Source organism: Pelmatolapia mariae, linkage group LG6, assembly GCF_036321145.2.
Source record: "Pelmatolapia mariae isolate MD_Pm_ZW linkage group LG6, Pm_UMD_F_2, whole genome shotgun sequence".
Lineage (NCBI taxonomy): Eukaryota > Metazoa > Chordata > Actinopteri > Cichliformes > Cichlidae > Pelmatolapia > Pelmatolapia mariae.
The window spans coordinates 21,986,604-22,004,043 of NC_086232.1; the positions used below are offsets into that span (position 1 = coordinate 21,986,604).

Genomic DNA, 17,440 nt, shown 5'->3' on the forward strand with positions numbered 1-17,440 from the left:
AGCAACATATTTTTAGTGTACACTTTTTGTCAACCAATCTGTTTCCTTAACATGGAATCAAGTTCATGTTGTACCCAAACATTTTTAGACAAACACCAATTATATTCCTATACAAAAAAATAAAAATAAATTATGGTAATGGATTCACTTTTATGGATTCAGTTTTCATCTGATAATTCATAAAGTAATGACAAGGCTAACAAATCTGTTAACTTTGTAGGAGCAACTTAAATCTTCAACAAGATTGTAAAAGACTGAATTAATTGAGAACATTACCCTGAAGTGATTTCAAGCTTGTCAAGGGTTATACAGTGATGTAAAACAATAAACTACTCCTCTTTAAAACACATTTAATTTAAAAAAAAAAGAAAGAAGAAGAATTGGTTCGGGAAAAGAGCACATGTGTTCTGAGTTAAATTGTGCTCTAAAGTCTGATATTTACATCTTTCTCTTTGCTGTAACTGTGTTGGAGAAGATTACAGTGGCACTATTCATGCTGAGTATTTCACATCATATAAAACATACATCTTGTATGTGCCCATCATAAATATATTTTCAAATAAATCCATAAAAACACAAAGAAAGGATCCCTGATTGGAAACAAAAGCTTGAATTACAATTACTTAAATACTCACAGGAATGTAAACATTGCATGTGTTGTTAATAAAAAAAAATGCACCACTTTTCTTTTCTTATGGTCTTTTACTGCTTTTTCACAACCTGCTTTGTCACACCAGAGGTGTGGCTGCTGTCCCTGAATGCAGTGAAGCACTTGGGCATGTGGAAAACCGACAGTTTCTTTTCTACCAGTTGGAGTCGAAAACCCTCTTGCACATGTTCGAGTTCTCCTGGTGAAGAGGAAATTCGGAACCAGGAACGAGTGTCTTTCTGCCTTTGCGAGATACAACACTCTTCCCTGATGGCAGGCTCTCATACTTGGTCAGGTATTCACTGAAGGAAGAGCATCACAAATAAAAAGTTAAGTAATATAAGAGATTATTCAAAGATGGCAACAATTTTTTTTTATTTAGTACCTGACTGGGAAGGTAGATTTGTCCATCTGCAGGCACACCAGGAAGGGGTATTCTGAGAACTGGACAGTGGTGATGAAGTCCAGTGATGCTTCTGTATCAAAGCTGACCTCCACACCCGCTCTTAAAAAGTCCATGTCCACAGTAACGTTGCCAGTGACTACTAATGCTGCTCTGAAAACACAGCCAAATCAAAACAATGTGTTCAACAGACAATGCTGGGACTCTTGGCTTTGTAGGTCTGAAGTTGGAATACACTACCAGTCAAAAGTTTGGATGCACTTTCTCATTTGTTTTTATTTTTACTACTTTCTACATTGTAGATACATACTGAAGACATCAAATATATGAAACAAGATATATAGAATTATGTAGCAAAGGAAAAAAATATAAATAAATTAATAAATAAATTAAACTAAATGTGTTTAATATTTTAGATCCTTAAAATAGCCACCCCCTGCTTTGTTGAAAGCACTGCAAACCCTTGGCCTGCTTTGCTGGTGACATTGTTGGGGATTTATTCAAAATTGAAGGCACACTGAATCAGCATGGCTACCACAGCATCCTGCAGCGACATGCCATCCGGTTTGCACTTAGTTGGATCATCATTTATTTTACAAAAGGACAATGATGCCACACACACCTCCAGGCTGTGTAAGGGCTATTACCAAGAAGGAGAGTGATGGAGTGCTGCGCCAGATGGTCTGTCCTCCACAGTCACCTGACCTTAACTCAATCAAGATGGTTTGGGATGATGTGCAAAGCAGTAATCAAATCAAAGGGCGGCTATTTTGAAGAATTTAAAAAATAAAACGTGTTTTGAGTTATTTCACTTTGTTTTTGTTTACTACATAATTTCATATGTGTTCATTCAAAGATTTGATGCCTTCAGTGAGAATCTACAATGTAAATAGTCATGAAAATAAAGAAAAACCATTAAATGAGAACATGTGTCCAAACTTTTTACTGGTAGTGCAATGATTTCTGTGTAAACCTCTTCTCTGCATCGGAAAATATTTTCCTTGTAGAAAAAGTAAGAAAAAAAAATACATTTTGCAACATAAAATTTCAGTGTCATAAGGCAGGACAGGAAAATGTCAAACTTTAAACCACAGTAGTTGCAATCTGCAAAGTTTGCAGTGACAGTAGGAGAGACCTGACCTAATTTATTGGGGCCCCCACCTGACTCCACTCCCTCCCACTGCAAGTGGAGTGCATGATTCTGTTTAAACAAACCTAATGACAGCGAGGAAAGCCACTCAGTAACAAAAAAAAGCAGTTAACTAGAGCTGGGCGATATAAGATTTTTTAATATCACGATATGTTTTTTTCATTTCAGGCGATAACGATATATATCACGATATAAGCCAAATAACTATATTTGTAAGATTTAAATGTGCCGTTGCTCACAAGTAAAATGTGAAATAATCAGCAGCTTGTTTTGATTTAAATATTTATTTCCCATAATAAGTTCAACAGGGTAGATGTACTTAAGGAACATGAGACTTTTTCAGATAAATAAAGGCAAATATTGCAAACTACACAAAAGGCAGCCGCTAAAGCGTTTGAGTTTCAAAATAGAACAAACAAAACAGACTACTAAATTGTCAAGGAAAAGGAAATTCTCAATCTCTCCTTGTTGTATAGCTTAGCTTTTCAAACAGTTTTAAAATAAAGATGCTAACAGAACATTCTTCAAATCCTAGGTGCAACATAAAAAAAAAAACCACCCATCTCGCCCCTGCGGGCGGTTTATCCTTCAAGCTCAGGTCCTCTACCAGAGGCCTGGGAGCTTGAGGGTCCTGCGCAGTATCTTAGCTGTTCCCAGGACTGCGCTCTTCTGGACAGAGATCTCCGATGTTGTTCCCGGGATCTGCTGGAGTCACTTGCCTAGCTTGGGAGTCACATATATATATATATATATATATATGTATACATATATATATATATATATATATATATATATATATATATATATATATATATATATATATATATATATATATATATATATATATATATAACTTTAGTCTGACAAAAGCCGAATGACGAATTAGCGCTTTCAATCAGAGACTGAGCAAGCTCTAGTGGGTGGCACTGCTTCAGGTGATAAAAAAGGTTTATTGTATTTCCAGACTTGCTTTCGGCACAATTTACAGTGCGCGCTACTCTGTTTTTTGTCAGACTTGAAATAGCCGAAATATCTTCACACTACGCAACTTCTATGGCCCTTCCGTTCGACAATCTCTCCGGCATTGGAACCATCATCGGTTTTTTCTTCGGTAACCTTCGCTCACGCTCTCGGTTGATTTTTCTTTAGTCGGCACACTCATTTCCTCCATTACCCGGGCGGCACGGCGGCTGGCTGCTTCCCAAACAAATACACATGTGCGGCTTGGCACTTGTGCTGTACGTAACAAGTCACGTGACTTGACGCTGCGGCTGTGATTGGTTCGGCTCTGCGCTACTTAATTTGGATTGGCTGTTCTTCTTTTTTTTCTTTTTTTTTAAGAGAGCAAGAGAGAGATGAGGTCTATCGCAATAGTTTAATTTTTCTATCGAGAAAAAGTTATTTCGCAATACATATCGTTATCGTTTTATCGCCCAGCTTTACAGTTAACCTTCTGAGAATGAAAACATAGCTAAACTTGGTGAGTGTAGCTGATAATTAAATATAATGCTAAATAACTAAAAGCTGTCTAGTCTATCATTTACTGTTAGCAGAGGTGCTTTTATTACATAACTTCCACTAGCATCTCAATATTTTCTTTTCTCTACTTTGACACTACAGTTCGTTAAATTTGCCACCTCTGTTGGACATGTCACAGTCAAGTAAGAATTGTTTTCTTCATGTCAGATTATTTATAACACCGTGGTGATGAATGCTTGTTGAAGGTGAACCCTGTGAACAGACTATAGAACCACTACTGACTATAATCTGCTTCTCCTTCTAATATGCTATCAACGTACTGGTGATACCACCAGTATAAGCCTACTTTTTGGTGGGGTTTATCACATGAATGAGGATAAAGTGAACAGAAGTCAAGTAAGTTTCAGTTAAGAAGACACTCACAGAGGGAAAGGTACATACATAAGCCCAATCCCAATGTCTACCCTAATGCCTGAGCACTAAATAGTCAAAACTTTGCTCATGTAGACATGGTGAGATGCCAATGTGGTTTGTTCTGCTTCTATAGATAGTCTGCCACGCTATTATCAGAGTGGAAGAGGTACAGCTATGCTGATCCATTCACCTGCCTCTGCCATTCCCCTGCACACAAACAGTCCTGAAGTCCAACGTCAAGTTGCAAACACCCCTCCAAACAATGGTCTACAAACCAAGGCATTGTTTCTAACATCATCATCACAGTGAATCATTCTGAAGCTTCTCTTTAATCACTTAATTAATTAATTAATTAACCAGCTCTGGGACTCAAATTTAAACATTCTAGATGCAGGACATGAGCACTGATGTGCAGTCCATCAAACCACATGTGACTATTAAAAATCTGTAGCATTACTCTTTCATCACCGGATGCCGAGAGCTAACTGATATCGACCTGACGATGTGCAGTTACTGTTGTGCATTGACTGTAATGTTTTTAAAATAGAGAACCAGACAGACCTGATGTCATAGCCACACAACCCTACCAGTGAGACAGGAGTGAAGCACAATACTGGAGCAAATCCAAAGTGCAGATGGAACAAATGAATCAGACAACACTTATAAACCGTCTAAAGTTCACGTAAATCCAACATCAACAGAAATCTATTTGCAGTGGAGTGATGTGGTTTAGAATCGACGTTCAGTCGCAGAGAGTGTTTTCTAAGAACTGTCTGTCTATCAAAAGGCTTTTTGTGCTGTGTTGTACGCTGTTTTATGGTAAAAGTTGTTTATTTCAATGTTTTAGGGATGTACCTGTTGTTGACACTGGTCTTGGACTCTCTGTACCACAGACTGATCTCCATGCCTCCAGAAATGTCAATGGCGAGACCTCCTTGAAACTCCGCACTTGCCTTCAGACCAGACTGGAGCTGGATGACCTGAAAGACAGCAAATAAGAAGAAATCCCACAATGGATGCTTAATTGAAATTAAGATAGTTTACAAAAAAAGAAAAAGAAAGAAAGAAATGTGAGTCTTTCTAGATATTAAGTGCTGTAAGCATGTGGAAATTAACCCTAGGAAAACAAGAAACTTCTTTTCTAGTTTAAACTTCATATCACATTTATTCTTTGTGTATTTTAGGCCAGAAAATGAGAAAAAATACACCAGATCATATTAACTCTAAGTCTTCATCACAGTCTGACAAACATATAATTATATAACTGAATTATATATCAGTCATGAATGAGAATGAATCACTTCTACTACCCAAACTAACAATAGTTTATTAAGTCGACAACATAAATACTCACAAGCTGACAAAAAATAACTAATGAGCTTGTCACAGTCACAGACAGGAAGTAACCCTTTTCTATGGATACACTGAAGTCAGAATCGATTCCATGTATTTCCACCGAAAAGCCAATACAAAAGGGATAGAGTATCATATGAAAGTAAAATTTAAAAAAGCACTGTTTTTAAAATAGCACCTGTTTCACAATACCTCATCCTTGTATCAGCTTCACATATTTAGACCCTACTCGCACTTGCGTCATTCACCTCGACAGCTGGAGTTATTAAGTGTGACCCGTTCCTCTCTGTGTCTGTGTACACATACTCGTTGCATCTGACCAAGTGAAAAAGACGCGTGTTGCCCAGCATGACTCATGTGAGCTTTTTCTGCCCTTCCTCCTCTATGCTTTCTTGACATTTACGTTAAGTTTGACTTCAGCGTTAAGCCTCTTCAGCCTCCGTCTCCAGTGTCAAAGTCTGCTTATTGCATTCTTAGTCATCCACGTGGCAACGTGATGTAGCAACAATGACGGCACTTCTGACTTCACACAGAGTGTACACGTGTATGTTTTTAAGTTGTGATCAGTGCTGCTTTTCCTTGAACAGAGTGAACTACAATCTGCAAATCTGACACTGTTTTTGAAGGAGTGGAAAGACTTTTTATCTTCCATTATTAAACTGGAGAAAGTCTTAATGATTGGGGATTTCAACCTCCACGTGGATGATCTTAGCTGTAGCATGGCCTCTGACTTTCTATCCATTACAGACTCTTTTAATTTTATTCAGCATGTCTCTGGACCCATCCATGTTAAAGGCCACACCTTGGACCTTGTGTTTTCTCTTGGCTTAGACATAACTAATGTCTGTGTTAAGGACATACAAGTGAGTGACCATTCTTGTGTTACTTTTAGTCTTAGCTTCCCTCTGTACACACCACCTTCTAATCTCATGTTCCATAAGTGGTTCATAAATCAGGATGTTGCTTTGAAGTTTTCTAATATGTTGGACCCTCATGTGATCAGTGGCTGCACTGATGCTGATGTTGCTACACAGTGTTTTAACAATCACTGCTTGGAGATTTTAAATTCAGTGGCACCTATGAAATCTGTCATTGCTGCCTCAAAAAGAGCGCATCCATGGATAAATGATGACGTCAGGAAGGCCAAAAGAATCTGTAGAAAAGTAGAACGCCTTTGGAAATCAACTAAACTCGAAGTTCACAGGCTCCACCTTAGGGAACTTTGGGTTTCCTTACATGAAACCATAAAAACAGCCAGATCAGGATATTTTTCTCAGTTAATCTCATCAAGCAGGAGAAATTCCAAGGTACTGTTTGACTCCATAAACTCTATTGTTTCCCCCGTGGTCCACCCAGTACCCGTGACCTCTATATCTGAGAGTGATGAGTTTCTGAATTTCTTTGTGGATAAAGTTGATCATGTCCGTATGAGCATTGGTTCTTCAATACCATCTGTTTGTGTCTCTGGACCACCTCCCCCTCATTTACTGTCAGCATTTAACCCAATGAACATACATGACCTTTCACTCCTGGTGGATAAAATGAAAATTACCACTTGTGCAAATGACATTCTACCTGCTGGGCTTTTCAAAAATGCTCTCTCTGTCATTGGCCCCTCTATTGTAGAGATATGCAATGCCTCTCTTTTAACAGGTGTGGTCCCTAGGTTCTGTAAGCATGCTGTTGTTGAGCCAATATTAAAAAAGAGCAGTTTGGATCCAACTCAGCTTAAGAATTATAGGCCTATCTCTAAGCTTCCATTATTATCGAAAATTCTGGAAAAAGTAGTTGCAGATCAACTTACCACTTTTTTAGAAAAACATGAAATTTATGACAAATTTCAGTCAGGTTTCCGTAAAAGTCACTCAACAGAAACCGCATTACTTAAAGTCTCTAGTGACATTATGATGTCAGCTGACTCCGGAGCATCCTCAGTCATGGTTTTGTTGGACTTGACATCTGCCTTTGACACCATTGACCATACCATCCTGATTAACAGGCTCCAGGACATAGTCGGTGTGTCCGGTCTGGCTCTGGAGTGGTTTCGGTCGTACCTCTCCAACAGATCTTTTAGTGTTTTTGCGAATCGGTTTATGTCACATTATAAGGATCTGACATGTGGGGTACCGCAGGGTTCAGTTCTGGGTCCTATTCTTTTTCTTTTGTACATGTTACCTCTAGGACTTATAATTAGGCAGTTCCCTGAGGTGTCTTATCACTTCTATGCTGATGATATTCAGCTCTATTGCTCTTTTAAGCCGATGGAAGTCCATAAACTGTCCTCTTTAATTAATTGTTTAGCTTCCATTCAACAGTGGCTTGGTGACAACTACTTACAGTTGAACTCTGAGAAGTCAGAAGCATTAATTATTGCCCCCGACAACCAGATATCTCTAATCAAACAGCATCTTGGTTCTCTTGGCTCATCTGTTCACCTGAGCCTCAGATACCTTGGTGTGATCTTTGATTCTGCCATGTCCCTAGAACAACACTCTCGCCAGTTGATTAGGAATTGCCTTTTTCAGCTAAGAAACATCTCCAAACTGCGAACTTTGCTGTCTAAATCTGAGTTAGAAATGGTTATTCATGCTTTTATTTCATCTCGCTTAGATTATTGTAACAGTCTTTTTCTTTGTTTGAGCAAAAGGAATCTTGACCGTCTCCAGTTAGTCCAGAATGCTGCTGCAAGGCTTTTAACTAAGACACGAAAAAGAGAGCACATTACACCAGTGTTACGTTCATTACACTGGCTTCCAGTACATTTTAGAATTCATTTTAAAATCTTGGTACTGACTTTTAAAGCTTTGAATTGTAATGCCCCTGCCTACATTTCTGATCTTTTAGAATCCCACACTCCCTCTCGCAGCCTGAGATCATCTAATCAAAGGCTGTTGGTAGTCCCACGAACTCGTTTTAAGACTAGAGGTGATAGATCTTTTAGAGCGGTGGCCCCCAGGTTGTGGAATGCTCTCCCTCCATCTTTACGTTGCCTTGATTGTATTTATTCTTTTAAAAAGCAGCTTAAGACTCATTTATTTAGATTGGCTTTTAATTAGATTTGTGCTGTATGTTTGATTATTAATGTATTTTATGTATTTCTGTTTTATATTACTGTGAAGCACTTTGTGGTTTTTATCCAGTGAAAAGTGCTATATAAATAAATTGATTTGATTTGATTCTGGGAACAGCTGATAACTGTGATTGGGATCTTACCTCAGAATGATCCGAGAGCAGGATGAGACCCTTCACGACATTCATGGGGTCTCCGGTCATGGAGAACATTTTAGACATGAGGTCACTGTAACCCTTGAAGAAGGTGACGGGACGCAGCTGGATGTCGAAAAGCAGAGCCGACATCCCGGCAAAGGACTCCAGGTCTTCCTCCCCCTCATCAGGTGTGGCAGCAATCAGAGTCTCCAGACCCTGGGCCTCGATCGCCACCTGGAAGAGAAATGTTCCCATTTATTTCAGTAATTCGCTCTATTTTTGAGGATTCAGTGATTTTATGAAACTCTTTAAGTTCACCTGTAATCCATGTAGCATTGCTTCGTTAGTAGCACCAAAAATATTCATGTTGCTTCTTCTGAGGATCCCAGAGCCTGAATACAAGATGTCCAAACTGTATGTGGAGGTCAGATCGGGGGACTCTGTAGGGAGCAAGACATTAGAAGTACTCAGTTAGTATGCATGTAACTGTGTTTGCTTAAAAAAATAGTCAAAGATTGATATTTTTTTTAATTAAGCTGACTTACTTTTTATATTTCATCACAATTAAAAAATATGTCATTCTTTTTTCACTTACGAGCCATGAATCCTGAAAATGCAGATGATGATCCAACCTTTGCAAAGCGGTTATAGTTACAAGAAATCATGTCCTTCATAGCTTGCCCTAGCACTTTGCTGAAAAAAATGGGAAACATATTTAACAGTTTTAACATCTCGTCATCATATAACTGTCAAGTCCTTTTGAGCTATGATGCAGAGACAGGTTATTTTCCTGTAACACACCTGGCAGGCATCTGGAAGCGTAGGATGTCCTGGATCTTTGACAGCATGTACTTGTTCATTTCATGTGGCAAGTTTCCGATGGACAGAAGCAGATTCTTCACCTCCATGTATGTGGGGTTGCTACTGAGGATGACGTCAGCAGCGGCGGCTCTCACATTTTTCTCATAGATGCGGCGATTCTGGTGGTAAACCCTGTTCACTGTTTGCTTGACCTAAAAAAAAAAAAAAGATTAGCTGGCAGGAAAGTATTTTGGTGTGTAATTATTTAACCACAGAGTAATATTCAATACATACCTCACTGGTCATGAGATTCACATCGTATCTCTGCAGGGCAGTGAGGGCAATGGTGCTGTAGGCTCCCACTTCTGATTCTGCATATTTGGTGAAAATAGGAATGGCCTCGGGCAGGAGAGAGTTTTTTAGGGCCAAAAGGTACATCTGGACCTCCGACTCAACCGTTGTGCTGTCGGGACCGTTCAATATCATCTTCTTGACCTGCTCCACGGTCTGAGGGGCAAACATGAAGCAGAAAAATCATCAGTTAACTGTTGGTCATTTTTATTGCATTTGTAGTATATTCCAGTAGGTAGGGTACACTTTCTGGTCCTTAAGAAATGCTGGGCTTTGTTCAGTGTCACTTCTTCTTTAGATGACTCACAGGTAAGTTGCAGCCTCCTTTCTGACACAATTTGTTGACCAGGGCTCCCATAATGATCACCACAGATTCTTTGATGTCAGTACTGCCGATCTTCCCTTTAGAAATATCCTGAAAGGAAAATGTTCCTTATAACAATTTGCTGAAAACACTGACTGCTGGCAGGTAACTTAAGCAAAATTATTCTTTGTTTACAACCAACTGGGAGTGAATCCTACATTATTATCTTATTACCTAGAGGGCACCAGTTTCTTACGATACCTTCTAAGTGGGAGAAATTCTTAACTTTCCTTTAACTCACCAGCAGGGCCTGGAGCATTCTCTCATTGGGATGTGAAGCAAAGCCACATGCATAGAGAAACCTCTCCTGCAGAACCAAACCTTTGGCATCAGTGAAGTTAAGGAATTCAAGCATGGCATCCAGGGATTCAGAGGTCTGGGAGGATGTTACAGCATCAACAACCTGAGGTCTGATACCAGCAGAAAGAAGTTAAACAGAGCAGAGCAGTAAAGAGGAAGATGCAAAAAAAAAAAAAAATGGAGCAAGGCTCTCACTTACAGAGACGTCTTGCTGGCACTCCTCAGCACTTTGAGGATCTCTTCCTTGGACGCCTTCCTAATGGTCTGGATGAGGGCCAGGAAGCTCCGAGGAGCCCTGGTTTTGGACAGGCTCTCTGGCTCCAGCTGCTTCTTCTCAGCCTGCCAATGTTCAAAAAGCTAAGAGGGAGAACACAGGGGAGAGGGGATTAGAACACAGATCATCTTCACTTAGTAATCAAAGTACAAAAATAAACAGTATCTGTTTACCAAGAATGTACTATTACAAGTCATTTTGTTTTAATGACTTGAACAGCTCAACTTGAAACCACTTTTCCTATTCAGAACAAGGTTTAAATGCATGAAAAGTGCTCCTGGAGAGGAAACACTAGTACAAGACCTTTCCCTGTCCTGTTAATACAAATTTAAAGAGACATGTTATTTATGTGAATAGAAATACATAATAGCGAATTAATTCTCAGAGCCAGATAAGCTATGTTAGCTATACATGGGTGATAATACCATAACAAAAGAAACGAAAAAAGATAGTGAAATATTCAGATCAATTACATTTTATTTACAGTATATTGCACCAAATCAAAACAACAGTTGCCTGAAGGCATTTTACACATCTCTATAGTAGGGAGGGAGCCCCAACAATCAGGCAACTCCCCTTATAAGTGGAGAGGAAGGAATAACTGCCTTTTGACAGGAAGAAACCTCTGGCAGAACCAGGGTCAGGGAGGAGCAGCCATCATCAACTATAGCATCCATGAGAACAAAGCTGTGTGACAGTGAAGATTTGTAAGTAAACAGTTACTCACCGATGGGCAGCCTTTGCACTCAGATTTGACCTTCTCAGCCACAATACCAACAGCTGCCAGTTTGGCATCTATTGACTTGACAACTGCAGCAGCATCTTTCCCGGCAGCCTCCAGTGGTCCTGCCTCTGTACCAACCAATTTAAGGTTTTGCCTAGGATAGAAGGAAGTACAATTCGAAGTGTGCAGTTATAAAACATGGAATCTCAGATGAATTCCCAGTCAGGGTACTTACCTGGACATGACTTTAGCTGCAACAGATCTGCGAGCATTAACAGCCAGGGAGTGTGTTTCTTCAGCCTCAGCTGAGCGGATGAAACCATTTTCAAGTGTGAACACTGTAACAGAACTGGACTTCCTACTCACACCCAGGACCTGGAGGGGGCGGGATTCAGAAATACTTCAGAAATCAGCTTGCAAAAGTTAGTGTTTAGTATGGTTAGAGTTGGAGTTGTCCTGGATGTTGACTGACCTTACTGTGAGTGGTAAATCCAGTCTCTTCTGTCTTACATGTCTCTAGATTCTTGGTTCTTGTTACTTGACCTTTTACTGCCTTGTACTCAACAGTACACCTCCCAGACACATCATTCTGTTTAAACAGACAGCTTGTTTTTATTAGTAACGTACATGGATGTATGTTAAAAATGATTGTGAAATGATGATTAGTTTGTCACTAACCTCTACAACCTTCCCAGTACTGAGCTGCACTTGCAGCAAGCTGGCCAGGCCTCGTTTTAGATTCTTGACTGTTGCAGGTTCTGACCGGTAGGAATAAAATGCTTTTGCCTACAGTGTAGATGTAAAAAGAAAGCAACATGTCAGAGCAGAATTTTATGCTCTCAAACAATGCATATCAAACTGCACCAGCAGTTAAAATAGCAACTGAGGCAAACAACCTTCCGTTTTGTGCATGCTGCAACTGACAATGGCTTTACAGGTGTCAGTTTTCCTTTGCGCACTCGTGTACAGAAACATGTGTGCATAGTTGTGACATCAGGGACTATTTGCATTACGTGCAGGCATTAGCGCTGTTCTTTGAAGTGCAGATAAAAAATGTTAAAAACTTAGAATGACTTTAGCATTAGCACATAAAATAATTAAAAGACCTGAAGGAGAAATAGTATAATGCAATGTTATAATATATTTTCAAATCATTCTAGTTTAAAATATATAACACATCACACTTCTACTTTCAACACAAACAAACATACTAGAAGTCTGGAAGTTACTTAAGAGTTGAGTTTGTTGAAACAATTGAAAAAGAAACATGTCAGTTCTTTGAGGAGCACACTGAGAGATCCAGGGTGTTTTTAAATCACCTCAAATGTATTATTGATGTTGTAGACACATGCAACACATGGCAAATGGTGCTCTCAGATATATTGTGAATCATGCGGCTGTATCACTCTCAGGCTTTTTGGTAAACAGACTTGAAATGACTTAGATCAGACTGACCATATATTTAAATTTATCACACCACAAATTTCTCCAATGAGGCTTCAGTTTGGCTCAATAATGGACTTTGACTCTTAGTCATGAGTTTAGGGATCAGCCAGTTACATCACCCTACAGTGTCTCCTTTACAGTATGTAATTTATTCGTGGCCCCCAACCACAATATCAGATAGGACCACCATAAATAGACGCTCCACTGCTACTCTGTGTATTTTTCCTGCCACAGCTTGCCATCGGTAAAAATAAACTAACAACACCAAGGGAGACACTCTTCTATCGTATTTCACATACACTCAAAACTTTTCTCCAAACTGGATCTAAGATGATATTTTAGCTAAAATGTGTGAGACTTTCTTGAATCCTGTTACAGAAGTTACAGATCAGTACAAGACACAAATTTAAATATGTTTGGATGAAGTGTGGCATCCATATCTACCAGTGAAGGCGATGTCTGAAACCACTATGAACAACACACAAAAATACTCTTCACTGACTGCACCACACACTGGGTGTGAGAAATAACTGCATCACTTTTTTTTTTTATAAAGAAGTCCTTCAAAAGGTTTTAATGTGTTAATAGTGTAATTTTTTTCAAGATGAGAAATGCAAAAATACTAGAATTTAAAAAATAAATTATTACAAATATGTTAAAATATATAAAAAGTTAAAAGAATTTTTAAAAAATTATTATCAGCAAAAAAACCAAAAATAAATATGAACATATTTAAAAATATTAAAATTTAAAATGTTAAAGTTAAAAATGTTAAAAAAGATATAAAACATATTGAAAAGAGCAAATATAATTATGCCAGATAGTTACATAAAAAAAACTTTTTGTTTTCTCTGCAAATTTTATATTTTTGATTGTTTCAGTTTTCACATTTTAAAAATGTGTTAAAAACAAATCAAAATTAAAAACATTTGAAAAATAGAAAAAAAAACCACAAAAATCATTTTTTAATTATATTATCGTCTAGCTTTTCTATTTTTCTATCTAGTCAGGATTTTCTAGATGAGCAGTTTTTATATATTTTGTATAATTTATTTCAATGACATTTATTTAACTTTCAACCCTTTTTTTGCAGGTTGCTCTCTCTTCTTATCTGTAGAACACACTGCTTCAAACAAGTTATTGCAGGTCTTTGTATTATACTGTATTGCATTGCAATGTATACATTTTTAATACATTGTTAAATGTGACAATTATTCCAAATGAAAACTGGTTACAAAGTCGTATTACATTTGTTTTAACAAACAGCCAACATGAAAGTTCCACCAGTCTCATCACGCTTCATGCTCGTCTAAAGTATAAAGCTTTGAAACCGACCATATAATAATTATTATATTTAATTATTAAATAATTATTAAATAATTATTAAAGTTTTAAGCCCAAAGTCCCTCTTTTAGTCAGACTCCATCATTCATTCATTCATTTATTGACCCTTTGAACCAGCTGACCTTTGCACATGCATGCACACATCTGTCTGGTATTTCCGCTGCCAGCATCATCACTTCAGTATAATGAAAGTACGCTCATTAACTCTCTGATGACAGCAACAGTGCTGTGAGTTCTGCAAGGACAGTACTGACTTTCTATCACTACCTATATCAGCATGCCTTCCATTTAAAAGAGAAGAAGAAAATAATGATTGTCATTCTGAAAATGCTGACAATTACATTAGGTCGGAGATTCCTTTGAAGGTACAACAGTGGTTTTCTTACCTTTCCATTTTTTAGATGCACCAAGAAAGGCTTTGTTAGAGCTGCTAGTTTATTTTTTCCCAAAATACTTTCGGTTGTGGATCCACGTAGGATGTTCTTTTTCTCTGATCTGGGCGACACAGGCTCTATCCTCAAATTTGAGATCTGTTAAAGAGAGATTGATTAATTATAAGAAAAAGCTTCTTTTCTTCTTTTTCTATCACAAGCTAGCTTGAGTAAGACTTTTCATTCAGATGAATTTGGAGTTAACATTAAATTAATGTACGATATAATCGCATCATGTTCTCTCTCAGCATAGATTCGGGTCCACATACCGCCAGTTGAATCAGCTGGTCATCCTTGTTGCTCTGATCTCTCCAAACCAGATTAACGTTCACATCACTTGAGATCTTGTAGCCAGCACTGCCCTCTTTTGACCCCCTGGCTCTGTCTACCAGGACCTCAGTGGTGTAGCTGAATTTGTACAGCTGGTTGTTGTTCAGCCGGGGTCCAGCAGCAGCACCTGAAGAAACACAGGAAGCACAGCTTGTGAACAAACATCGGGTTACGATCATCAATGAAAAGACTTTTAGCTCAGATAATGCATCATTATTATGATTATGATTATGATTACTATTATTATCATGAGAGTGAAATAGTAATCCACCACTTCAAAAATCAAGTGTTTGTCATTTTTAAGAGAATACAGCTGTGTGTAGTTAAATCATTGAGGCTCCAAATTCTTACATTTGAGGAATAGTTGCTGATAAGCTGATAGTGTTTCTCAGAAAATCACATCAATAACACAACAGCTCAGGTTTGTAGAAAGTCTAAGACATAATTTGGTCATTTATTTCATTTGAAAAGTTTCTGCTTAGTAGAAAACTTTAAATGCCATCAAATAAATAGCTTTTAGACTGATTATTAAAACACTTAGAGGAAGTGATGTGCAGATATGAAAGTTTAGAGCTTTTAATTTAACTTCAGAGCAATGTTGAGATGAACTGAGGTGCCGCATACACTGCCAGTTATATCAAAGTAACATGTTCATATTAAAAACATATATTTTGCAACAAATTCCCTGTTATAAATGGACAAACTGCATAGTGGATACATTTGTAGAGCTGTTGTGATTCAATCAGCGGTCATTTAACTGGGTGTGCTCCAAGTGAGAGAAGATAAAACTCTCTCCCGGGCTCTATTAGTGACACCCTTTATGAGATTACTCCACAGGGGAAGACAGACTGACGTGTCAGTATTTGATTTCATCATGGGTCACTGTGCACCCTGAAGCCTATTTGATCAGTTTGTGGATCTTTTTGTTCCCTGGGAAACCTCAATGGATATTTCAGAGAGATCTGAAGCCAGTCATCATTACAAATGGCACATATTACGTGCTTTTATGTTATGTCTCCTTTACCTCTTATCAGCTGGTGATTTCAACAAACAGCACTATATGGGAAGCCACTCCACTGACATTGAATGTGGTGGTTGTTTTCCTGCCAGCATTCATTCATTTGTGCCTTTAAAAGTTTCAGTGTCTCAGAAGCAAGAAGCAAGGAACAACTTAGAAAGCCCATCAGTAACTAACAAACATCTCTTTTCTGTAAACGCCTCAAGACAACAGCAAAGTGCCAGAGTTTTGACCAATTCCTACAAATCAAGATACCTATCTTCTAGTCCCAAATAAACTCAATCAGGCTTCGCTATAACTGACAGCTTTCCTCTAAACATCCCCAAAGTCCCCTCAGAAAGACTCATCAACTCACCTTTGGCAGAAGCTGAGACAGATGAGGCTGCACAAATCAAGAACACAACAAAAGTCAGCATTGTGCGTCCTCTCTCTGCGGCCAGATGAATTTAAAAATCAGTCAGTGAATGAAGTGGCACCGCAGGGCCAGAAAAAGGAAAGGCAAAGCAGCTCCAAGCTTCTTCTGCTTTGTTTTATCGGAGCGGAGGGCAGACTCCAAACTCCACGCTCAAGTACTAAGTACGAGATAACCAGCAAATCATTAACCTCAGCAGCACAGGTTTGACAGGAACATCTGCTATCCACAGATGCAGCCATGTGTCCCCTTTTTAATGAGGCGGTGCAGCGTCTGAGTCTGCGCGAGGGCTTAATCAATGAGACAGGGTTATCTGATTGACTCAAGTCATCAAGTAAGTGAGACAAGCCGTCTGATTTATTTCAGCTCCCCAGGTTATTCCCCTCACTGATCAGCAGAGTAAAGTTACTTTAAAAATAAAAGTGCGAAAATATCAGAATGAACCCGACAATGAGTTTAAGAGAGAGAGAGGGAGGGAGAGGTCCTCGCGTTAAACACCTTTCACCTCATTTCATCTGCAGTGAACAGTCGAGACTTTGTCGTCGAGTCTTGGTTGGAGGAAATGGGCAGTCTGTCGGAGAAACCAGCCCCGTAGCTCAGATTACAGCATCTCAGTGTGGGCTGTAAAAACGCAAATTTCTACTGTGGGCCCGAATATTTAGTGTGTGGGTTATTACCGCGATATATAACTGTACATGTGTAGTTTCCCTCGTGCAGATGCATTAATTGCTGCAAAACTCAGTCTGTTTAATGAAAGCCTCTGTTGATTAAGGACCTACCATTTGGAATGGCTCCTGTAGGCCAGACTGTGTTTCAACTGAGATCCGTTTAGATATTTAGTGTTTATTTGGCTGTTTGTTTCTTAGCAGAGCCTGAACACTAAAAAAATATCGGTTGAATTAAAAAGATAATAGTTTCTAGTCATGTATGAAAACACATCTGCCACTTTGTGACTGTAAAGGGTTTTTTTCTTTTAATTTTACAGCCTTG

At 38.6% G+C, this 17,440-nt stretch overlaps 1 protein-coding gene across 2 annotated transcripts; it reads right to left on the reverse strand.

Moving 5' to 3' along the window:
* Window positions 1-803: 803 nt before the first annotated feature.
* Window positions 804-16,454, reverse strand: mttp (microsomal triglyceride transfer protein). 2 transcript variants are annotated; one of them, XM_063475279.1, is made up of 18 exons: window positions 16,394-16,454; window positions 14,960-15,147; window positions 14,646-14,789; window positions 12,148-12,255; window positions 11,942-12,058; window positions 11,705-11,844; window positions 11,473-11,623; window positions 10,671-10,828; window positions 10,413-10,581; window positions 10,115-10,222; window positions 9,751-9,963; window positions 9,457-9,668; window positions 9,251-9,348; window positions 8,974-9,095; window positions 8,662-8,889; window positions 4,951-5,075; window positions 1,035-1,205; window positions 804-951 (listed from the first exon to the last, which is right to left on the reverse strand). In XM_063475279.1, the coding sequence occupies exons 1-18, from the start codon at window positions 16,452-16,454 to the stop codon at window positions 804-806; spliced, it is 2,661 nt and encodes an 886-aa protein (XP_063331349.1). The 2 variants fall into 2 exon arrangements, with proteins under 2 accessions (XP_063331349.1, XP_063331348.1); XM_063475278.1 differs by having other exon boundaries at window positions 16,382-16,454.
* Between the last annotated feature and the right edge of the window lie 986 nt (window positions 16,455-17,440).

What these genes read in the sequence shown, in the direction of transcription:
- mttp (XM_063475278.1), bottom strand. Translation starts at nt 16,454, where the DNA reads ATGCTGACTTTTGTTGTGTTCTTGATTTGTGCAGCCTCATCTGTCTCA. An exon ending in GATTTACCACTCACAGTAAG is followed by an intron (nt 11,845 to 11,941) that starts GTCAGTCAACAT and finishes CGCCCCCTCCAG; the next exon opens with GTCCTGGGTGTGAGTAGGAA. An exon ending in AAATCTACCTTCCCAGTCAG is followed by an intron (nt 952 to 1,034) that starts GTACTAAATAAA and finishes CTCTTCCTTCAG; the next exon opens with TGAATACCTGACCAAGTATG.